Source organism: Momordica charantia (assembly GCF_013281855.1).
Source record: "Momordica charantia cultivar OHB3-1 chromosome 8 unlocalized genomic scaffold, Mcharantia_2.0 BLBB01000008.1, whole genome shotgun sequence".
NCBI classification, from domain to species: domain Eukaryota; kingdom Viridiplantae; phylum Streptophyta; class Magnoliopsida; order Cucurbitales; family Cucurbitaceae; genus Momordica; species Momordica charantia.
The window spans coordinates 453,897-477,477 of record NW_028275166.1 but is presented as its reverse complement, the minus strand read 5'-3'; the positions used below and the strand labels follow the sequence as shown (position 1 = coordinate 477,477).

The following is a 23,581-nucleotide window of genomic DNA, read 5'->3' as shown; positions in this document are numbered from 1 at the left end:
ACGTCCATAAATATGATACATTTACGTGAGGAAATTAGCACACAAAATGAATGAAACCAAAAATTATAATGTCATAGTCCATATTAAATTAAAAATTCATATAAAATATGAAGATATATATATATATATATATATATATATATATATATTGGATAAATATGATGCATTTATGAGATGAAGTTAGCATTAAAACGAAAAATTACAATATTATGGTCCGTATTAAATTGAAAATTCAAATAAAATATCGAGAGAATATATATATATGATAAATGTGATGCATTTACTATATGAAGTTAACACACAAAATTAATGAAATAAAAGATTACAATGTCACGGTCCATTTCAAATAAAAGATCAAGACAACAAATCTTAAACCACATATAAGATTGAGAAAAATTGTGTAAATTTAAAATTTAAAAAAAAACCGAAAAAGTTAATCACGATCCCAACTAAATCTAACATCGAAAAAAATGAGCGAATAAATACAGAATATGTAACAATAAAAAAAACGTAAATCTAAAAAGAATTTGAACTTAAGATATTTAAGAATACTTTTAATTTGAATTAAGATATTTAAGAATACTTTTAATGTAATTTATAAAAAAATATTAATTACATGATGACATTGGAAATAATATAAAATAACTATTGAAGATCAATCGAAAATATATATAGATGAGAAAGAGAAAAAACGATGAATCGAAATAAGAGAGAAATGCTATGAAAATATATATATATATATATATATATATGTGAGAGAGAGAGAGAGAGAGAGAGAGAGAGAGAGAGAGAGAGAGAGAGATATTTATTGGTTAAACCAAAAATAAATAGGAAAAAATGGGATAAAAAAGGCTGTGTAAAATGTCAATACGAACATTCCTTCAAACAATATATCGAGCAAGTTTTGCAGACGGCCCAAACTTTTGACGGAATCCCTCCCCCTCTACCCTGGACCTGTACACCAAATTCCATTGCCCCGCATCGGCGCAATTAGCAGCTTGAACTTGAAGATTCATTTCTATGGCGCCCGTCTCCTCTCTTGTTTGACCTGCTGAAACGATGAAGCTCGCTGCTGTCTCTTTCTCTCAATCTGGAGCATCCCGAGGTTTTCTTCACGGAGGTCCCTCTTTCAATCGTTTGCCGCGCGTCGCTTCATTATCAGCTCCCCGAGTTGATGCGTTCCGCTCAACTTCTCTTTTGGGTATTTAATCAAACACCTTATCTCTACTCGCTCCATGCCATTATAAGTATTTTGGGTATTCTCGATTTGGGGCTTTGCTTCCCGTTTTAAAACTACATGCCTTTGGCTAATTCTTTGCTTATTTTCGGAGATAGGAAACAAGTTATTCTGCTTGACATTGTTACTTGAAGGGTTCTTGTGATGAGCATTTTCCTTCTTATCTCCTGTTTTTTAAACATAATCTTGCTATCAACAATTTCTTCCTTATGAATTTATGTCGGACTCTAGAACCTTTCTCATGTCCTAACCATGTTTTAAAAACAACAAATTGGTTTCAATGGTTACAAGAAAGTAGAAAATAGAACAAAAAGGAAAATACCAAGACTAGAGTTTACTTTTTGCCAAGAGAAAAGAGAGAACTGGCTACAGAGGCGATTTATTCCTCTAATTTATGTGGGTTTTCAACTTACAACTGTGTTGTGTCGGTTGAATAAGAAATTCTACCTTAGTTTTGCTTTTAGGAATGCATCCAACATTATCTGCATTTGGGACATTAATCACTCTATGTTACTGTGAGGTCCATTTGTGCAATTCTTTGCATTATACTTTGGAGATTTGTGTTAAGGTCATTTCCAGGTTCATGATCATGTAAAATGGTGTACAAGATTCCTTTCCCTGTTTTAGATTGTTTCCTTGCACACCAAGTCACTTTTCACTGAAAAAAGAGGTAGAAAATAGAAATTAACTATTTTATTGGATAGAACTTAGAAGGTAACAAGCTCATCAACACCGTTGCTATAACAATTGTTTGTATTATCTTGAGTGCTTATAACCAGCAGAAACTGTCTAGGCTTATTTTTGTCGCTTTTCACTTCATTTACACATATAACATGCTAGCATTTTTATCTCAACTTCTAGCAGTCTGTGGGTTTTGCAGGACGCTTCATCAACGAAACTCTTCAATCAATACTACGATGTCAACGATGAGCAAAACCTCCATTTCTAGAATCTGCTGTAGACACCCTGGACTGAATGCGAGACTCTCCTCAAAACGAAAGCATGGGAGTGGTTCAAGAACTTTTTCAACATGCACCTCATCGTCGAGCTCCACAACGAACCCTCTGGTCACCCGTTTCCCCTCAGCTTTGATTTTGGCCTCCCAGGTCACCCCATCTGATGCACCTCAGCGTTCAGAAGAATGGTTTGCACTACGGAGAGACAGGTTGACTACAAGCACCTTCAGCACAGCCTTAGGCTTCTGGAAAGGAAACCGTCGCTTCGAGCTATGGCATGAGAAAGTGTTTCCTTATGAGATTCAAAAAACGGAAGCATCGCAACGGTGTGCCATGGAGTGGGGTGTGCTCAATGAAGCAACTGCAATTGATCGGTACAAAAGCATCACAGGCCGAGACGTAAGCTTGTTAGGGTTTGCAACTCACTCAGAACAGCAATTCGATTGGCTCGGCGCCTCCCCCGATGGCCTATTGGGATGCTTTCAAGGAGGAGGGATCCTGGAAGTAAAATGTCCATACAACAAGGGAAGGCCAGAGAAGGGACTACCCTGGTCAACAATGCCATTCTACTACATGCCACAGGTTCAGGGTCAAATGGAGATAATGGACAGAGAGTGGGTGGATCTATATTGCTGGACACCAAATGGAAGCACAATATTTCGTGTGTGTCGGGAGCGGGGTTATTGGGAACTGATGCGTGAAATGTTAAGGGAATTTTGGTGGGAAAACGTCGTTCCTGCGAGAGAGGCTCTATCTTTGGGAAGAGAGGAAGAGGTAAAGTCATATAAGCCAACATCCACGCATAAGCAGACTGGACTAGCAATAGCCAAGAGCATCAAATTAGCAAGCGAGGCCAAGTTGATGTTTAGGGAGATAGCTGGACATGTTGAATTTTACCGATGATTTTTGGCTTCGGCGTATTGTATTTGACCCCTCTCATTTTGTCTGGGAATCCATTTTCCCCACATATTTGTTCCATGATTTACTGATTGATGATATTTAATACACAGCCTTTGATTTGGCGTCTGCATCCATGTTAATGTTGGCAATGACATTCAATATTCCACACCGGTTAGGCTGGTTGGCACCTAGAAAATGTTTTTTAGAACAAAGTTTCCATTTCATAAATCATAACCATAAGATACAGGCCTGAGGAAGTTCCCCGGTGATAATGACGCTAAAACTGGTCTAGCAAGAGAAAATACGACTTTCACAGATATAATAACAATGTTTATTGTTTATTTCATATATTTCAGAATCAGAACAAGCAAAAGTACTGCCGGATGAAGAAACGAGGATCCAAGCACCAAATCAAATTGCGAGGTGAGGTCTGGTGCGCGGCTTGAAAGGGCACTGGAAGCGACTTTGATAAATTGCATAAAACACATGATAAGGAACTGATCCCCCCATTATTCGGGCTGTAACAGAGAGGTCACATCCTAAGAATGCACATGGCCAATAAAAAACTCCATCCAATAGAACCTCATAGATCAACCGCATCTTAATTCATGAAACTTCTCGCATTATGCAGATACCAGGACTTGGAAATCGACCAATATCAGCCTGTGTTCCCTTCTTCATAGCCTCAACTGAGATTAGACAAGGCAGAGTGCATCCATGTGAGATTAACACCGTATTAGATAAGACATCCTCCCCTTGATTTCTACAATATCTCCACCCCATCTGGCTTCCAAGTAAGACTGGTACTGATGGAGCCGAGCATTACCATATCTACACCATTCATCATTAACAGTACGATTAAGATACTACCCATAGATCTTCATCTAAGCTCGATTGACTCTACATGCACATGAAAGGATGATAATGAAACGCCTTCAGCAGCACAAGAGACTGTTCGTCTTATTCCATGCCTCACTGATTTGCATTTACTATTTATTCTCTTGAAGTTCCCCCTCCGACACTGGATTATTAACAGTGCAGCCTGCCAAAAACAAAACCTGAAGGAGGCTGACTCTAGAGCCAAGATTAAATAGAACAGGAACCATAAACTTGATGATTCTAGCATTCTTTTTTAGTTTTGTTTATAATCAAGGCAATTGAGCAACTCACATCCATGATCCACACCAAGAATTATCAGAAGTCAACCCGCATTACTCCTCTAGCCATGAAGATAAAACCCATCTCTCTGTTCCTCAAGATAAAATGGTGCAGGCTGATCCTCCTCCCAATCCCGTTTCTCTTGACATGGCTTCCAGCAATCTGAGCAGAGCAATTCCAAACAAAATGTTTCCACATACTCATTTTCATTGATGCATCGACCACACTGGACACACCGCAATATACAAAGCGTACATGCCCTGCATGCCTGAGTTACATGTTCCTTTCCCTGACAACCCTCTATTGGGCAATCATAAACAAGTCTCAGATTTTGGCATCTTGGACATTTTTCAATATCAATAGGACGGTCATCATCACAAGACACATAAAAGTTTCCCCTGTGATAAAAATGTGGCTTGTAAGAATTTTGCTGCATAGCGCTGCGTTCAGTTCCCAATAAGAACTTCAACTCTTCAAAATGCTCGAGGGTCAACCCATATAATCCACCAATTCTTAGATGTTTCACTCCTTGGGTACCAATCAGCTTGAAAGCCCTCAAGCTACTAACAACACCTTCAATACTGAGTCTAGTACATCTAGGAACAGACAACTGCATAAACATGCAGACAAATACTTTAGCAACATGCTCAGTTGGTAAGTGAAAAGTATGATGTAGCGTTAGGAAGGAAATTGCATATTCACTCTTTGCACAAAATAGTGTCCAGCAAGGACACTATTTTTAGCATAGTGTTAGGGTCAGACATATGTTAAAAATACATCTTCTTGAACATGCCCCAACCATATTCCTGTCCTAATTTTAAAAAATGGTAAGTTTCAGTGTATATGCGGTTCTTAGACAATGAGCTACTTTGTGGCTATTAGCATAAGACATCCTAAACAACAGAACCTATCATTAGTGGTTCCAATTCAAAGACTTGGTTTTTATAAGCTCCAAGAAGGATATAAGTTTCCCAATATTTGTATTACTCTTTACTGCACTAATGAAAAGTATCTGTTTCTAAAGAAAACCATTCCAATTAAAAGAAAATAAAATTTTTTGGGAAATTTCTAAACTATTGTACACTCCTTGCCAGAATGAAACCAAGACTAAGTTCTACCAAAGAGCTGATAGGACCCTGCACTTAACATCTAGAGACCTCTACTCTAGATATCACAAACTAAAGTTTTTTAAACCTTCTCAACAACCAACAGGCACTCTCAAGACGAAATTAAGGTATAACATTTACATATAAAACAGTTGCATAAATTCCTTAAAAAAAAAACTCTGGCAGTGATCAAATCTACAAACAAATGTTAGATAACAGTACGCAAAAAATAAGTACAAGGCTGACTGGTCATGGTATGATAAATAACATCAAGCTTTTATATATTTTTTTAAAAGCGCAGATAAAGGCTTATAACTAAACTATGTAACATATTCAAGTGCCAAGATAAAGAAGAATAAACTATTTACCACAACGTGAAGGGATGAAACAGATATAGCCATTACAAATTCAACAATAAGATGGATTCAGCTAAATAAAAAAGAGCCCAAATTAAAATAAGCTATACTAACTTTTGTAAGCCTAGGATTGCTTTCAAGCACACGCTTCAGACCGTCATCAGTAATTCCTGGGCATTCCAGCAGACTCAAGCATTGCAGGCTACCCTGAGCCCTATTAGTTAATAGCAAAAGAATGTCATCTGTAATCTTCTCATTCAACGGTTGATCTATGTGTATGTGCCTCCATATAAGGGGGTCTTCTCTTACTGCTGAATGCAGAGATCTGCAAACCCTTCCAACAGAGAGTAGATCCTGAACACCCAGATAATAAAGGACAAAGTTCAAGGCTGCATGAGGAGCTCCTCCATCTACCTCCGGATAGATGCAATTCTGCTCCTGACACTCCGCAGCCTGCTGCCCAGTAAAGCTAGGAGGATCGTTATTAGCAAACGATACTCCATCCATACTACAGATAGATTCAAAATCACAACAGCAGCTTGCACCTTCAGTTCCCTTTCCATTCAGACACCCATCATAGCTACAAATTTGATCAGGATTCTGACCAATTCCTTTAATTTCCGGAAACGCTTGAAACTTCAAAGCATTGTTCCAAAAAAAATTCAGACCTGCGAATAACTCGATATTCCCTTCACCAGCATCACCCCCATCGCTGACACACCCAGCATAGTCCACTTCCAGGTCCTCGAGCCATCCAGTAATTGCTGTAAAAGTGGTACTTATATCCATGCCAAAGGGATCCGCAGGTAAAAGATCAAGAATGTCCTTGGAGACAGGGTCCTGCGAGCTATCTGGGCACATATCCCTTCCATGATCAAAGCAATCATCCACCTCCCGGCCATGATGCCACGACTTCCCACAGCTTTCGGTATTATTCTCATGAATGCCTTCGACAATGTAACCATTGGCAATCCTCATTGGTGAAACTAAACTGTCCTCAGAAAAGTGCAGGGGAAATGTAGGACGACGAGAAAAATTAAGAGCCATCAAAGATCTACCCCACCCTAAAGCTATAACCCTAAGCTACCAATATTCTCCGAAGAATTATGAAAGAGAGGTGAAAGGCATGAAAAATAAAAAAGAAAGAGAAGAAGAGGAAGAGAAGTCGTGAGGAATAATATCAAGAAACCCTCAATTTTGGATGGCAAACTAAAACAACGCACCAGAATTTTAGAGCTTCTTGCGGAAAAAAGAAAAAAGTCTCAGCTTGACAGAGGTAAACGATAATCAATCTCGTCGATCAGTTATCTACATGTTCAGAAACGACGATGTTTTCCTTTGCTTTGAAATTGACTCAAACTAATTCTACAATTTATCGTTTTCAATTTTTCTTTATTCCCCTACAATTAACATAATCCGGAGTCTGAAGAACCACAAAACCAACGGATTCGGAAAAAGAACAAATGTAACAAGAAAGATTGAAGACAGGAGTAGGAAAAGGTAAACCTGAGAGTGTGATGACCAGAAAGAAAATAAAAATCAAAGCAAATTGATTTCCACGGCGATGAACAATGAAACCCTATTAAGCATAGATGGGAAAATCGTGAAGGAAAACAATGGATCTCTTGGAATCGAATCCTCGCGGATGAAGCCTTCTTCCGGATAGGAATTTGACACGGAAAAGGAGAAGAACGATTACCTTTCTCGGGAAGGAATTCGACTCCAAGAGAGAGGAGGGAGGGATAGAACCTGCCGATCGAGTTCAGAGAGAGAGAGAGGGCAAGAAAGTGCAAGAAAACAGAATTGCCACGAGAAAAAAAAAAAACAAATTTAATGAAATAATTAAAAATAATAATACATAAATTAGAGAGGGAGAAACTCAAGGGTAACGGTGAATTGTTCAATTTATAAGAGACGGCCAATGATAAAATGCCACGTGTCGGTCGGGACGCCAGCGGCAGTGAGGCAATGTTTTCTCCCAGCGTGTTGTGGCGGGAGCGGGAATCCAATACGTTGCAGCTTGGATTTCAACGACTATGCTTTTACGTCCGTCGGATCTTGATCAGACGGGTTGCCTTGCTTTGGCCGTGTGACGTGGGCCCGTCAACTTGATGTGGTTTGGCGTTTATGCGTACCGTCAGTGGTTTGATCGGACGGTCCAGATATGATGCGTTCAAAATTATGGTACGGAACACGGTGGATATCTCCACACGCGCCACGTCGCCTCGCTGGACTTCCCGTTCCAAACTTGCGTTCGTTTTGTTTCTTGTGGCAGAGTCAGATATCGATAAGAACTGTTATCTGTTTGTTTCGAAGAATTTTAGGTCGATTTGATTTTTTTAAAATCGCTTATAATTTTGATTTTATTTATGATTTATCTTACATCTTAGTTTGGCTTTAAATTAGATTATATTATTTTTTATTTTAAATATTTTAATATATATTTATCTGTAAACATATATATTTTATTATGATATTTATATAATTATCTCAATAACTCTGAATTCAAGTGAATTATTTCATTTTAAATATGTGATGTCACAACTAGTTTTTATTTCATACAAATTGTAGTATATCTTTACCTGGTTTAAAAAATAATTACTTATCTAAAATAAGTAATTATGATTTGCATGATATATTACCTAAAATAAATATATTTAGTTGCATTTTGAACAAATAGTTTTAATCAAAATAAACTATTTGAAATTACTTGTAGCTTTACAAATGATGTACTTTCAAATAAACTTGTATACTTTATAACTTTTTTTTTAACTGCATGGTTTTTTGATTTCAAACTCTTTTTTTTTTTTTTTTTTTTGCAAAGTATTGATTTAAAAAGTTGCAGGTTGCCATAACGTCTCATTTACAGCAATTTTTTTGTGAATTTGTTGTCATTTGAGAAAAACATAGTATTCTTTACTAGCTGCCTTTTACAGTTTACACTTTCTTTCAAAATCGCTATAAAGTCAAATTATTTTAAAATTAACTACAATTTTCATGTCTTGCCGTCACCTGTACAATTCAATAAATAAATAAGAAAAAAACATATTTTTTTATAAATAATGCACGGAAACTTAAAATGTGGTTTCGGTGGAAGGTCGAAAAACAAAAGATTCAAAAAAAAAAAAGTGAGATTGTATTGTTTGTTTTTGATACATGTTTGTCAACCGATTTAGTAATTGAATCTCAATTTAAAAAATTATTAGGTTTAGTAATATATTTTATAAAAATTACCAACTAAATATTTAATTTAATTTATTATAATATTGATTAATTTACTAACAACTTTATTGTGAATCTTGTGTAATTATTATTGTACGCAGTTGTATAATTGATAATATATTATATTTGATGTGTTTTAATTTTAATAAAAATAAAACGAGTTTATAAATAAAATAATATATTCATCAAATTTCTTTTTTATTTTTTAATGCAACCTTGCCTCTTAAAATTTTAGATTCAAAAACCGAAAATACTAAAAACGTTTTTAGATTGATCATTAGAATCATTTTATGAAAACAAAACTGTTAAATCCTACAAAATCATTAGAAATAGTGACAGATAACAAAATTTGTTGGATTGAAGGAAATATAAAGGTTCATGATTAAATAAGACATTAAACACACATTTTAAAATGATTTAAAAATAGTTTTTATCAATGTACTTTAGTTGAAGGAACGACTTAGTCTATAAACTATAGTTTGTAACAGTTTATTTCATGTCTTTTTAAACTTGTACTTTATTTCATGATTCTTTGTTGGCAATTCAACTGATTCGAGATACACACAAGGGGAGATGAGCAAAATTGGGTGATGGAGATTCAAGCCCTAACCTGCTGCTTTGCCTTCATTTCCTTTTCCCATTCGTCCCGTCAATCCAATCGTGCTGCCCATGGTTTAGCAAAATGGGGGATCACTTCCCCTTCTGCCACATATGCCTGGCTGTTTAATTTCCCTACGTGGCTTTTAGATCTTGTTCAAAGGGACTTCCCTTCAAATTTTGCCCATGTGGCTTAATTTAATGAAATCACTTCTTCAAAAAAAAAAATTAATAATAAATAAATAAAATCTTAACATACAACAATTTAGTATATGTAGTTTAAAGTTTGTAATATTTTAGTCTCTGTTTGTGATATTTTTTTTTTGCTAAATTTATTGCATGTATAGATCAATAAACCTATGAGCAACCACATGCATGTGTAAGTTATAAATACTAAATTGTTATATGATGAAAGTTGATTTAGGGTTTTTGATATTCGATGAACAAAACTTCAAAATATTGAAAATCATTTGTTTTTTTATCTTAGTATGGTGGAGTGAGAGAATTCGAACTAATGACCAATTAGTCTGAAGTAGATGTTAATTATCGCTGATCTAAACTTATGTTAACAAAAATAATTTATTTTAAGCCACGACGAACCAACCTTTTAGTACAACACATTGAGACGATAATTCAAATTTATAATCTGTTGGTCAATATATGTGACTTAATCAGTTCAAACTCTGTTCCTATTGACTAAGTCATAGACCAATTTCAACCTTACATATTAGATTTTGAAACACATTTGATTTGAGTTAGTGTTAAATTATTATTTGAAAACTAACAAAATAAAACATATGTAAAAATTAGAACATAATAAATAAAAGAAAAAAGGTTAAGAACTTGCCATCATTGCATGAAGACCAACGATTACTTACCATCCGACTCACGTATCATTAAAGTAATATCGAATTATTAATTGAAATTTGGAATTATGTTTATTAAATTTCGACATATCTTAAATTTTGGCGGAGTCGCCTTTCCGCTTTGAGATACACAAAATTTCCCTCCATCGCAATTTCCGCTTAGGTGAGAGAAAATGACAGAGATTCAAGGAAAGAGCGAGAAAATGGACAAACGGAAGAGGGAAAGTAGGCTGCTGGTCTTCACCGGAGGCGCTGCTCTGCTCGCCGTCGCCGCGAACCTCGCTGTTGCCGCCATCATCAGACGAAAGAAGAAGAAAGGTATTCTGGTTCGAACAGTTCCACTTCTCTTCATTACTTCACTTCCGAGCTGTCTCACTTCCCAGTGTTTCCTGTAACACATGCGTTCATGTTAAGACGCATCTGGCATGTATGCAGTGAAGCATGTGTCGGTAGCAATGTCATACTGTTTATGTGCTTACTGTTGATGACTAACAGAGCTCCCAGGATGTAAGGTACGCGTCAACCTTTCGGCATCTGAGATTCTGAACTTAGCGGATAGAATTATTGCGAATTCGAAGAAGGTTCATGATGCCGTTGCCTCAGTTCCTCCTAACAAGGTGTCGATTATCTTGCCTTTTACTGCCAACTTCTGTATCTATATATATCTGCTCCATTTTAATTTTTCTATCTCATGTAAAGACACTCATCTGCAATTACGATCAATTCAGACTGGCGAAGGATGTGGACCGGTTGATAGAATAATAGTCTTGATGCGTTGTTGATAACTACTAACGTTTCAGCGAAACTCTGGACGTGTAGCAAGTGGTTAACTGTAATGGAGTTAATTTTAGATATGTAAATGCCGCTACATTGAATCGGAATTGGTCAACGAATATTTGGAAGTAGAGACAAGAATACGGCTGTCTGTTTGTAGTGATCATATAACAAATCCTTATTTTCCTTACAACCTGAATTTGATTTCTAACATGTTCGGAGGTATTTTTAATACTACCTCAATTGAAGCCTGCAGGTTACACATTCGAATGTAATTTCCCCTCTGGCTGATTTAGAGGCCGAACAATTTCCACTAGTACAATCTTGCGTGTTTCCAAAACTAGTATCGACGTCAGATGATGTGCGCAAAGCAAGTGCTGAAGCAGAGCGGAGAATAGATGCTCATGTTCAGATGTGCAGGTATCACTAATTGCTATCTTTCTTGAAAGGTTACATTCGTGAACTGTTAACACCTTGTTTTCCCCCCTTCAGTTATATGATTTACAGGCATAAACATGAAATGTAAATTGTTTGCCATAATGGGCAGGGGCAACAAATTGAAGCGAATTATGTACCTGGACTCTTAATTAATGTAAATGCCATGGGAATCAATTTTGTAGAATTGAAGAGCTTAGAAACCATGTCCCTGATAAACTGTTTTCTAGATTGCTCCGTGAGCAGATTTTAGAGCACAATAGAAAATTGTATGCCTTTGCCAGTTAAAGAACTCATTGTTTTTTCTGTGTGGGCTGAGCAGCAAACGTGAAGATGTTTATCGTGTTATCAAATCGTTTTCTACAAGATATGAGCAGACAAGTGCTGAACAGAAGTGCTTTATCCAACGCTTGGTATGGACTCATAGTAGGTTATAATTTAGAGAGATTCTTGTACCTCTTTTCTTGAATTCAAAGTGTTGTACCTTAAAATATGAAAGATAACTACTAAATCCAACTATTTAGATATTTACATAAAATACAATGTAGTCTATAAGTTAAATTACAAAGAACCAAGACTCTAACTGGTGTCGAGCTTAAAATACTTTTTTTGTTTAATTAATTTTTTCTGTCATTTTTTCCCTGCATTATGTGTGTGTGAACATATTAAGATATTTGTTCTTTGCAACTTGCTTCCCCCTACTTTATTCTCATGGATGGCTGATGTCTTGAACAATTGAAGTTGTTATTCTTTAGAAAATATAGCTCGAATACACCTTTTAGATTTAATAGAAGGCTCTATATAATTAAGAGGGAATGAGTTCAAACCCCATGATGGCTACCTACCTTAGGAATTAGTAATTCCTATGTGTTTCCTGGCACCAAATTTTGTAGGATCAGACGGTTGTCCCGTGAGATTAATCGAGGTGCGTGTAAGCTAGCCCGCACACTCACAGATAAAAAATAGAAGAGCTATAGTTTTTGAGAACTTTTTGGTTGAGAACAGCTCCTTATGGTACACGAGATAAGGAATCTAGTCTTGCATGTCATTCCTGACTTTTTTTCCCTTTCAATTTCATGGTTTCGATGTTGATCCACATTTTATCAATCTAATCGCCAGAATCTGCAACCGATACGTACAGAGAGAATAACCTACCTTGTCAATTGTGGTTATTTTTTATAATATTTGAACTCTGCTCCAATTGCTTAAAACTGGTGGTGATTTTTAAAAATCAGTGACAGGTGAGAGACTTTGAGCGAAATGGCTTAAACCTTTCTTCAACAAAGAGGGAGGAATTGGAGCGATTGAGGGTGCAAATTGAAGAACTAAGTCTGCGATATATTCAAAATCTGAATGATGATGGTACATTCCTGCCTCTTAGTGAGGCTGAATTGGATGGTTTACCAAGAGAATTTTTTGAGGTATGGGTTCTTCTTCCCTTATTATATATTTGAATTGCATCTTACATTAATGCACTTGCACAAATTAGATACTGACCTATAAAATACAAAAATATTTTTTGTTAGCTTGCCTTTCTGGTGGCATTATCATCGCCTTTTATTTTTCTTCTTATTCAGCTGTATATGTTTGAAATTTTTTTTACTCATCATAGCTCAAGATAATTTGTTTTTATTCAGTAATTTTGTTAGAGGTCTGATAGGGTATTCTACGTGGGGATTTGAAGGTGACTGGATATTCCAATTTCCAAGTTATTTATGAGATATATGATTTACCGGATTGTTCAAACTAGCTTCACGAGGAACATTTCTGCTCGGTGGTTAGAAGGACGATACTGGCAATAAAGTATATAGAAGTTACAAATAAATATTTTTGTAAATTAGTGTTTGTGAGAGTGTAATGTAACCAAGTTTTCGAAGGATGTCTGTTCACTCTGATTTAAGGTGAACCATCGATTTAACCGTGTTAATATGAAGTCTGCTCTATAAATTTGGAACTACTTCAATTTATTGGAAGATAACCGTAGGTTGATCTATTCCTGCGTAGCATTGGGTAATGTACATTGTACTTACTGTATCTCTTCTTTGTGCAGAGTCTTGATAAAACTGAAAATGGTAAGTTTAAGGTGATCATGAGAAGCCATCACATTGCGGCAGTATTAGAACATTGCAAGGTATGCTCTTCTGAACCAAAGCTACTTGGAATACAGAATACTATCCAACCAGTTCAAATTTTGACTCTACCTATTTTTTTATCTTGTATTTTTTCCCCAAATATAATTCCTTAATAAGATTTGGTCCTCAAGGTTATTTTATTTTGTTTCTTTCATTTTTATTTGTAATTCCGTATTATATCTTGATATTTTTTCTCATCTTGCATCTATTCTTAATTTAAACTACCCCATAATGTTAGATATCCATGTAATGTAACCTCTGAGAAACTAAAGCATATTATCTCTATTTAATATGTAAACTTTTAATGGTAGGAAGCTAAAGTTTGGGAGCTCTAATCCTTTAGCGAATGTGATGTTGGAATTTTTTGAAACAGTTAGCCCATAAAATTAAATATTAGTTTTGGGCATTTTGCACAATATATTGCAAATCGTGAAAAATCCAGATCTCAAACAATAGGGACAAGTCAAATAGATAAATTGGGGCAAACTTCTAGCTTTAATTGAGAGTCGTATCATCCAACTTACTGCTTACATACTCAATGGACAAAAGTTTTTGAGATGGGTACTATTTGTGAAGTTTTTTTTATCATAGATTAAAGGAGGACTATGTCTTGATAATATTTACACTGACTATTTTAAGGTAGGTGCGACAAGGAGGATGGTGGCAACGGCATATGGAAAGAGGTGCGGAGAAGTGAATCTTTCTATTCTAGAAAATTTGGTAATTAGCTTGATTATCTCTTTTTTATGAACTAATTTAAATTTATAATTGATTACTATATTTTGAGCTTTGTGCGACCCATTTATTTATGTAATTTGTATATAGATAAGGCAAGTTACTTATCCAATTCTTAAAATGGTTTTATATTAATTATCTCTTCTTTATGAAATATTAATAACCGAACCTTGCACCTTATCCTTTATATCATCAATCATGTCGATTTCTTTATCCAATTTTTAAAAATGGTTTTATTGAGTCAGTTTTGTTTTGGTAGTTATAAACTAATTTGACAAATGGTAATTCCTGTTCCCGAAGACTATGTTTATATATTAATTCCAATTTCCAAAACTTTTCACGTTAGTTGTGGTGATGGTGATATGGTCATATGAAAGAAGTAAATATTGTTAAAAGATGGCAAATTGGCAATTTTAAATAATGTGAAATAATTTGGCAATGGTTCTTTTATGTTTCAAAAAAGTTGATGATATTTAAACTGGCTTCAATTTCTGTATGAAAATAAATATTTAGATTGGAATATGCTATTTTTGTTCGTGTAAACGAAGTGTGGATTCCTGTTGGAAGAAGTAGTCATGCTTCATTTTTTTTTTCTAATGCATAACTTAGATATATGGTGATGGCAGAGCTTCAACTATAGGAGAACAAATCTCACTTACGAGGAAGTTTATAGAAAGTTGCCGTTTAATATTCTTCCTAATTTTTCAGGTTCATTTGCGCCATAAATTTTCCCGTTTACAAGGCTATTCAAACTATGCAGACTATGCTGTTCATTACAGAATGGCAAGGTCATCATCCAAGGTTGTTTGTTTGGAGATGTCAGTTCTCTTCATTTACCTAATATCATTATGACTTTTTAAAAAATAGAAAATTAAGATGGGACTATAGAGTGGTTTTTTTTATGAGATATCTTTCCCAGCATACTGATATTTGTTCCCATGTACTTCCCTGTTAGGTTTTGATTTCTGGCATTATTTGGAAAAATATATTTATGATTATATTTTCCTAGCAATTCAATTTTGGAATGCTTTATTTGTTAGTACATTATTAACTTTTGATTTTATTTATTGGTAATTGATTTGAACTATTATCCATTACAATTCGTTTCGGGGCACTTTTTAGTATTAGCATGAAATCAGGTTATAACATTCACTGTTATATCTTAATTAAGGCAAGCCAAAATTTGAGTAGAATTCAATAGTTTTGGCCACGTTGCATATTGTGGTTTTGGGTGGTGAGGGTAGTTGTATTCGAGTAGCTAATTTATGCCTTGCATATTTATAATTTTTTTTGTGCTATTTATCCGGCTAAAGTGTAAACCAAAAAGAAAGGGTTATTTTATTAATTGGGAAAAATTGTGCATACAACCAAACGCAGCCTTTGTATCTGCAGGTCCAAATTAGTAACCTTGGAACCTGTTTACATGTTTAAATTACCGGCTAAAATACTAAGCCCATGCCAATGAAACTAACTTAGAAACTGTTAAAACAATTAATTACAAAATAAGAATGGTTTCTTTTGGAAGGCTCTGAATTTACACCAAGGCTATTTGTTTAGTTCAAAGTTTTCCTGTAGAGGCCCAAGAGCCTTGACTTGTACGTGGGTATGCCAATAATTTGGCTCAAGATTATGCTGGGCCTTGGTTGAACCTTGTCATAAGAAGAACCACCAACTGGTTTCATTAATTCTCAATTTAATGTCAACCCCAATCTATTTGGCAAATTTTAGGCTGGTAATTACTTTGATGTTTATCCAGGTATTCGAATTCTTGGAGAACATCTCTGATTGTTTAACAGATTTGGCTGCCAAGGAACTAGACAGTTTGAAGGACCTAAAGGTTAGCTTAATTAATCAAATGTTTTCCACATCATGGTTTCATGTAACTTAATTAAGTCTTATGAGACATCAGAAGCAAGAGGAAGGAGAAAGTCCATTTGGTATTGAGGATTTATTATACTATGTCAAGAAAGTAGAAGATCAAGAATTCAACCTGGACTTTGTGACTCTGAAGCAATATTTTCCTGTCTCTTTGGTTTTATCTGGGATCTTCAAGATAATACAAGACCTCTTTGGTAATCATTTCCATTGTGAAAATTTTGAGGGCATGGTCCTACTGTGTTTACTTATCTAGTGGTTTTCTTTACGTCTTAAAATTTTAATACTATAATTGCAATTTTGTTTTTGAATTTTTGCTTCAACAGGTTTAAGGTTTGAGGAAGTGATAGATGCTGAGGTTTGGCATTATGATGTAAAATTATACTCAGTTTTTGACCTCAACTCTGGTGAACTAATTGGTTACTTCTACCTTGATCCATATGCAAGGTTTGTTGAAGACTTTAAACTTTTTATAAAATCGACCTTGTCATTATTTCTTCGTTATTGGTGAAGTTATACTGTGTACTTGATTAGGGAGGGAAAATACATTCACACGTGTGTGGTGGCCCTTCAAAACAGTGCATTATTATCCAATGGTACCCGGCAGGTAATATTTGTTATATACTTAAGGTTTATGCTGGATTCTGGTGGTTTCTTAATTGTTTTGAGGTTTCTCCCTTTTTTGTTATGTATTTATTTATCTTATGTGGGCATTTCCTTACGAGTTTATAACACTTGGACACAATTTGATATCGCTCCCTTTCTCAAATAGGTGTATTTGACAATCTCAATTTGATTTTCTGTTTCTTATCAAAAGGGGGAAAATCTCAATTTAATTTCATATTTTTAAAAAATTGCTCAGAATTTTAATTTCTTTGTATACTTTTTGGGTGGGGGTGGGGGTGGGGGGCTGATATTCTACTTCCTAGTTCTAGCTTTACAAAAAGTTGAAATTACTCCTTGAGAGTTGTTAAACGTTATAAGTATTTAAAATCGTACAAGTACATGAAACACATTGTTATTACCAAGTAGGACATTTATCTTTCTTTCCTACTTAGGTACATGAATTTGAATGGGATTACAAATAGTTATCAAATTCTTTCTCATTTTCTTTACAAAATAATGGAATCACGAATGAAATATAAATGATAAGATATGGAAACTGAATATGCAATTGAATTGGACCTTAATGGCCACAATCGGATCGGAATCTGCATCATGAATGCATTTACCCTTTTCTTTGCCAGGCTTGTCATTCACTAGAATCACTACAAAGAAATATATTTGAAACCTAATATTTTCCCCCATTTACGGATACATGTGGTATCGTATGCCTAGAATATATAGTTATCGTTTATTAGGAGAATCTCATCATGATCATGGTGACCTTATACACATGCGTGTAGCAGCACGTATAAGAGAGTTGTACTTGAAACATCAAGTTCAGATATATACTTCTTCCCATGGTAATCCTATATACAAATTGTACTGATAAATTATCTTTTCTTTTACTAGATACCAGTGGCGTTACTGATATCTCAGTTACAGAAGGCCGTTGGTGGTCATACTGGGTTGATGCGTTTCTCCGAAGTGGTTAATCTCTTCCATGAGTTTGGCCATGTGGTATGATATATTTGGTTTACCTGTTTTCTTCTAAGTTGTTGATACTTGCTTTCTCTGTTGGAGAGGGTGCTTGTGTTGGCAACTTTCTGTGTTATTAATTGATCTACTCCTTGATGTCATTTTTTTTTGTCTTCGTTTAAACTTAAAATTCAGTAGCTAATGAGCTATTAGATCAAGATCAGTTTGATTAAAGTTAAACAATTAGAACTTAGAAGATGATCATTTATTGTGGTTTGACTCTGTAAGATAGTCAGAATTAGGATAATTGAGGTAATTTTCTTAAGTTCCCGAGTGACAAATATGTATTGTGGTCATTGACTTCGGCCATGTACTTAACTGGAATAAAACCTCCCACGATTCCACCTACGTCTTAGACAGAAAAGATTTATCATAAATGTGATGAGCAAAATCTTGTAATGCAAGTTATAATGTTTACTTGTGGAGGCACGATGACTTCCAAATTAAACGACGATCAATGCGGTCTCATGTTGCTTTGGGATGAATTACCTTTACGATCCAGTTCAGAGTTACAGTGCTTGTATAATTATCCTTTTATTTAACCCAGTTGCAAATATTACCCTGGTACATCATTCTTACTGTTAGTATTAATAGAAAAGTAATACAATAGGAAAAAGGTACAATTTTCTAAACTGTAAAGATTTATGACTTCAAAAGAATAATGTAGGGCTAATATTTGTGCGTGGATTAAATGTGTGACAGTATTATTCACAATATACTCACACTTCATATTTATGTCATTTAAAATCTCAATGTATAAAACCTCATCTTGTTGACTGGACTTTTAGGTTCAGCATATTTGCAATCGTGCATCATTTACAAGGATCTCAGGGCTGTGTGTTGATCCTGACTTTGTCGAGATCCCTGCTCAGATTCTAGAGAACTGGTAGCTGATAAATTGTAGTATTCCTTATTTTGATTCAACAACTGTATCCACCAGTTAATTCTGTGTCTATTTTATAGGTGCTATGAAAGTGTTTCTTTGAAGTTGTTATCTGGTTTCCATCAGGTACTGCCATAACACCTTTTTAGGTACATTATTTGAGAATCTGATGCATCTTAAAAACTTGGAAAAACCACGTAACGTTTGACCAAAAAAATGTATTTGGTTTAGGGTTTATAAAATTCTGTTGTGTGATAGGAGGGTCAAGGCCATTTATGATGGTTATATTTTATCCGAGCCATGTGTTAATAGTATTTTATTATTGATTGTATGAAGCCATATCTTCTGTTTGTGCAATGTCTAGGATATCACAGTGCCCATCAAGGATGAAGTATGTGAATCACTTAAAAAATGGCGACATTCTTTTTCTGCGCTGAAATTGAAGCAAGAAGTTCTTTATTGTATGCCATTTCTTGTACTCTGTAACTTTTTTTTTAAACAAGAAACACTTTTTTATTGAATGATCGAAACGTCTCAGTAATAGACCTATAGCACGTAGCACCTCAAATGGGGTTTGCATAAAAGCACCTCAATTAGTGTTCGTTATATTAGGAGAACAATCACAAAAAGAGCTTGATAAAGCACTCCAAGAAGCACATCAACTCTCTCTACCCAAACAGTGCATTTTTTTTCAAATATTATTTGGTATCTTTCATACCAAAGACTACAAATGATTGCTTTAATAGCATTGACCCAAAGAAACTTAACCCTGTTCTTGAATCTATGACCACCAAGCAATTAACTAATATTGTCCTTTGGAGATAAATCAAAAGCACAAGAACAACCAAAACGCAAAAGGACAAACTCCCCTGCCTACTCGCACTCTATCCATCAGCTGCACATGTTCTTTTTCATTGAATAACTTGGAAATCTCTGTATGTAGGTCTGTTTGATCAAATTATACATTGTGCTGAAAATGTTGACATTATTGAATTATTCAAGCATCTCCATTCAAAGGTAACATTGTGAAGAATTTATTTATTAAGTTGAGTTTTACATGCAAGACTTTCATGTAGTGTCACTTTCGCAGGTAATGCTGGGCTTGCCCATGCTGGAAGGAACCAATCCTGCGTCATGCTTTCCGTCTAGTGCTATTGGTTATGAAGCTGCCTGTTACAGCCGTGTATGGAGTGAGGTATACCGTATACATTACCCTTCAAGCACGTGAATTATTTTTGGAATATGCTTCAGTAGTCATAAATATGTGCTTAAATGTTCTAAATTTTGGAATTTTTTAAGAAGTTCAATGGTGTAATAATTGCATCATCGTGCAAAAATGGAAAGGGAAAATAGAATGTTCAGGAGCGCTCCTGTATAGGGCATGTAGTATCTTTCTTTATATAAAGCATTAGCAGCAAATCTAACTGTCGCAGGTCTTTTCGGCTGACATTTTTGTCTCAAAGTTTCGTGGTGATCTTTTGAACCAGCATATTGGGTTGCAGTTCAGAAATAAGGTAATACACAACTTTGATTGTGATTTGGATTTATTTTATGTCACCTGTTCATTCAAATTAGTGAAAGCAATGTTGCCAGAATAGAATTATCTCACATTAATTTGCTATCCTGTTCAAATTTGGTTTACGTGCCTGTTTTTGGCTTGTCTCCCCAAATTCATAGTAAGATCTAGGTATTTTTACTTTCTTGTCTTTTATCTAAGTCGGAATTTGTAGTAAAATAAGGAGAAGGTTATAATATGGAGAAGACATTTGAGAGGCCTCTCCTACTCCCATTCCAAGCGATTTTATCAATCCGGTATTACCCATCTTACTTCACCTCCTCTTCCTTTATTTATATAGCTGACAATTAATTCCATCTAACAACTCTTAATAAATTCAACTCCCCATATAACTAACTCAATATTCTTAAGAATCCATATACTAAATATATCCTGATTCCTGACACCTAACGTTACTTACTGTCAGAAGTATCATCTTGTTCTCAAGGTGATTGGTTTGAGAATGCTGCCTGTTGAGTCGAGAACACAAGATAAGTGACCTTCACAATGCTAGTAAGATTCGTAATATATTATGCTGCTTGGCCTTACCCAACCTAAACATGGTTGGAGAATCCTCATGAATCTTTGGTTAAAGCTTAGGGTCATGCAGTTGTCCCATGAGGTGTGTCCCATGAGGTGTGTGTAAGCTGATTCGGATACTCACGGATATTAAAAAAAAAACTTTCATGAGAAAAATGAGAAATCCAGAAAAATGCAGAGGCTGGGGCCAAACCATCCTGAACTCAATCCAGCTTCCCATACCCAATATTGCTTGTAACCTTATACTTGAAGCTTTAGCACAAACAGAGTCCTAGTGCAACTATTCCCGTTACTCCAGTATGTATTGGAATCTCAAACACCAATTGTTCCTCCAATAACCCCTTAATATTCATCCTTCACTATTATTCTGGTTTGTGTGAAGGTCCGTAAACCATGCAATGGACTTAGCAATAGTAGCCAACGGCATGGGCAGAATATGCGTGTTTGTGCAGAAAGGAAGCCCTTAAGCTTAGAGTACTCGGCAAAGATTTCAAAGGCAGACTTTGTATCTAATTTAGCAAATAAAGGAACAATTCCAACGGTCATCAAAACTTCCATATATCTAAGCCATTGCTAATTTGTTTATAACAGCTGACCATTAGTTCCCTCTAACAACTCTATCATATTCTATCCATATAGCTAACTCATACTAACTAGTTGATATTCTAATAGTATCCCATCGCCTAACACACTATCCTAAAGATCGGTGCATCGTACCCAGAGGGAATTGAATGGAATTTTACCTATCAAATGTGGCAGGTATTGGCTCCGGGAGGTGCAAAAGAACCAATTGATGTTTTATCAGACTTTCTCGGCAGAGAACCATCAATTCAAGCATTTATTGACACCAAGGCTGAATATAGTTTGTGAGGCAGAAGGAATTTTGGTAACTTCTTCCCTCTCTTCTTTCTACAACAGAAAGAATTTCCTCAGCGTTCTGAAATTTTGTTTGTTCTATCGTGGATACATCTTTGTATCAAAATCATATTTATTTTTTTGTTTTCCCCTTAACGGTTAGCCTGTGTGTGTAGGTAGATTCAATTCATATTTACTAAATACCCACTCCATTCTTCCTGGGGAAAGTTAGCTGGTAATATTTCACTTGCCTTTATGTTTCTACCGGAAAAAACATTTTATTCTTAAAAGCTTTTGTTTCACTTTCCATTCAATTTAGCAGTAGCACATACTCAAATCAAGAATTTAGCTGCATTTGTTTTTGAAATTGCCTCGAAATGAAATCTGGAGTGTGAACCTCTATGTCACATTTCATTGGCTACTATATAATTTCCATTTAGGATTATTCCAAATTTGTTTCATAAAGCAGCCATATAAAGAATTTTCTGGTAGCCTGGTGGGCTGACAACATTTACAATTTAGTGGGTATGGACCCAAGAGTTTCTTCTTTTTATAAATTGTATCGTAGCTTATAAAGTCAGTCCGAACCGACAGCCAATTCAGTTGGATTCGAATTGATTATTCTGTTTTTGACCCCTTCCTGTTCGCGGTGTTTAGGGAAATCAATTGATATTAAAAAAAAAAAAAAACACTAAGGGTGGTTGATAACTTTTTATTTTTTGAAAATAACCTTGTTTTTATGCTTAGCTTTATGATTTAGCAATTTTCAAAATGTTTTGAAGTCCGTATCCATTTTAAAGTACTAAAAGTAGCTTTGAAAAAATCAATTCATGTTACTTAAATAATAGAAAATCCATTGCCAAATGGTTACTTAAATAGGCTTAAAAACAAGTTGGTTTTTAAAATATGGAATGGCATCATCCAAAACTTTCTCATTGCAAATGAGATGGCCAGCCCATGGGCAGTGGACACGTGCATATGAATCTTAGAGATGGAAGCTAGAATTAGGCCCTATTCGTAAAATCATAAATGCATGGGAAAGGAAAGCCAAAAGGGCAGGACAAAACTCCAAAGTTGTTGCTAACAAGTCATGGTGCCCCTCACTCATCTTTGTAGCTCTTCCCCAATTTGCTTCCTTCAATGATTTCTCTACATGTCACTTTCACTGCTCATTTTTAAAGATAAGCAATCAAGAAGATGTCCTGACTCTGTCCCCTCTGCCCATTTTTTTTTTCTTCTGTAAAATTTATTCAAAACCAAAAAATCAATTAGCCCCTTCAAATGAGGTTAGTTGACTGAGATCTAAAAAGCTGCATATTTTAATTCCTCCCTTTTTTTTTTCAACCCCTTTTGCCCTTTTCTTAAGCTATAGGGAAAATCCAATTCGTGCTTCGTCAAATTGTGACTGAGTTTACTTTGGGTGTAAAATAGTGTTTCTAATTTCTTTTCTGGTCTTGCTTCATTTCTGGGTATTCCATTTTTGGCGCCTATTTTGGCCTTATATACAAAAGTAGCTTTTATATATGTATATTTTGGCCATAGCCAATTGCAAAAGAGCCCTGAGTTGACAAAGTTTGCAAAAGTGGCCTAGTTTAGTTTCAACTTTCACGGCAACAAAACATAAGTTCAGTTGGCTTGTTTCTCTCTTCTCCAATACTAATTGCCTTATTTTGTCTGCCATTACTTGAGGATTTTTCCATAAAAGGAAAAGAAAGTTTCTTTTCATGTTATTTTGGGCTTTGTACTTTTGGTCATGGT

At 35.3% G+C, this 23,581-nt stretch overlaps 3 protein-coding genes across 8 annotated transcripts; 2 read left to right on the top strand and 1 right to left on the bottom strand.

The window, feature by feature from the left end:
* Positions 1-857: 857 nt before the first annotated feature.
* LOC111004694 (Restriction endonuclease, type II-like superfamily protein) lies at positions 858-3,223 on the top strand. The gene is made up of 2 exons (XM_022275828.2): positions 858-1,201; positions 2,102-3,223. Exons 1-2 carry the CDS (start codon positions 1,060-1,062, stop codon positions 3,094-3,096), a joined length of 1,137 nt encoding a protein of 378 aa, XP_022131520.1. The 5' UTR covers positions 858-1,059; the 3' UTR covers positions 3,097-3,223.
* Positions 3,224-3,282: 59 nt separating this feature from the next.
* On the bottom strand, positions 3,283-7,540 carry LOC111004693 (F-box protein SKIP14). The gene is made up of 2 exons (XM_022275827.2): positions 5,828-7,540; positions 3,283-4,861 (listed from the first exon to the last, which is right to left on the bottom strand). The coding sequence occupies exons 1-2, from the start codon at positions 6,758-6,760 to the stop codon at positions 4,313-4,315; spliced, it is 1,482 nt and encodes a 493-aa protein (XP_022131519.1). The 5' UTR covers positions 6,761-7,540; the 3' UTR covers positions 3,283-4,312.
* A 2,953-nt stretch (positions 7,541-10,493) lies between these two features.
* On the top strand, positions 10,494-22,137 carry LOC111004893 (Zincin-like metalloproteases family protein). Of its 6 annotated transcripts, none has more exons than XM_022276147.2 (21): positions 10,495-10,716; positions 10,894-11,015; positions 11,429-11,592; positions 11,930-12,020; positions 12,849-13,028; positions 13,658-13,738; positions 14,379-14,459; positions 15,183-15,275; positions 16,231-16,311; positions 16,384-16,546; positions 16,676-16,796; positions 16,884-16,956; positions 17,865-17,972; positions 18,779-18,876; positions 18,954-18,999; positions 19,238-19,334; positions 19,817-19,890; positions 19,964-20,068; positions 20,307-20,387; positions 21,728-21,854; positions 22,004-22,137. In XM_022276147.2, the coding sequence occupies exons 1-20, from the start codon at positions 10,572-10,574 to the stop codon at positions 21,836-21,838; spliced, it is 2,115 nt and encodes a 704-aa protein (XP_022131839.1). In that variant the 5' UTR covers positions 10,495-10,571; the 3' UTR covers positions 21,839-21,854; positions 22,004-22,137. The 6 variants fall into 6 exon arrangements, 4 of the variants coding, with proteins under 4 accessions (XP_022131839.1, XP_022131837.1, XP_087984116.1 ...); XM_022276145.2 differs by having other exon boundaries at positions 22,000-22,137; XM_022276144.2 differs by having other exon boundaries at positions 10,496-10,716; positions 21,728-22,137.
* The last annotated feature ends 1,444 nt before the right edge of the window (positions 22,138-23,581 follow it).

What these genes read in the sequence shown, in the direction of transcription:
- LOC111004694 (XM_022275828.2), top strand. Translation starts at nt 1,060, where the DNA reads ATGAAGCTCGCTGCTGTCTCTTTCTCTCAATCTGGAGCATCCCGAGGT. An exon ending in CCGCTCAACTTCTCTTTTGG is followed by an intron (nt 1,202 to 2,101) that starts GTATTTAATCAA and finishes AACTTCTAGCAG; the next exon opens with TCTGTGGGTTTTGCAGGACG.
- LOC111004693 (XM_022275827.2), bottom strand. Translation starts at nt 6,760, where the DNA reads ATGGCTCTTAATTTTTCTCGTCGTCCTACATTTCCCCTGCACTTTTCT. An exon ending in GCAATCCTAGGCTTACAAAA is followed by an intron (nt 4,862 to 5,827) that starts GTTAGTATAGCT and finishes ATGTTTATGCAG; the next exon opens with TTGTCTGTTCCTAGATGTAC.
- LOC111004893 (XM_022276147.2), top strand. Translation starts at nt 10,572, where the DNA reads ATGACAGAGATTCAAGGAAAGAGCGAGAAAATGGACAAACGGAAGAGG. An exon ending in GCTCATGTTCAGATGTGCAG is followed by an intron (nt 11,593 to 11,929) that starts GTATCACTAATT and finishes TGGGCTGAGCAG; the next exon opens with CAAACGTGAAGATGTTTATC. An exon ending in CAGTATTAGAACATTGCAAG is followed by an intron (nt 13,739 to 14,378) that starts GTATGCTCTTCT and finishes GACTATTTTAAG; the next exon opens with GTAGGTGCGACAAGGAGGAT.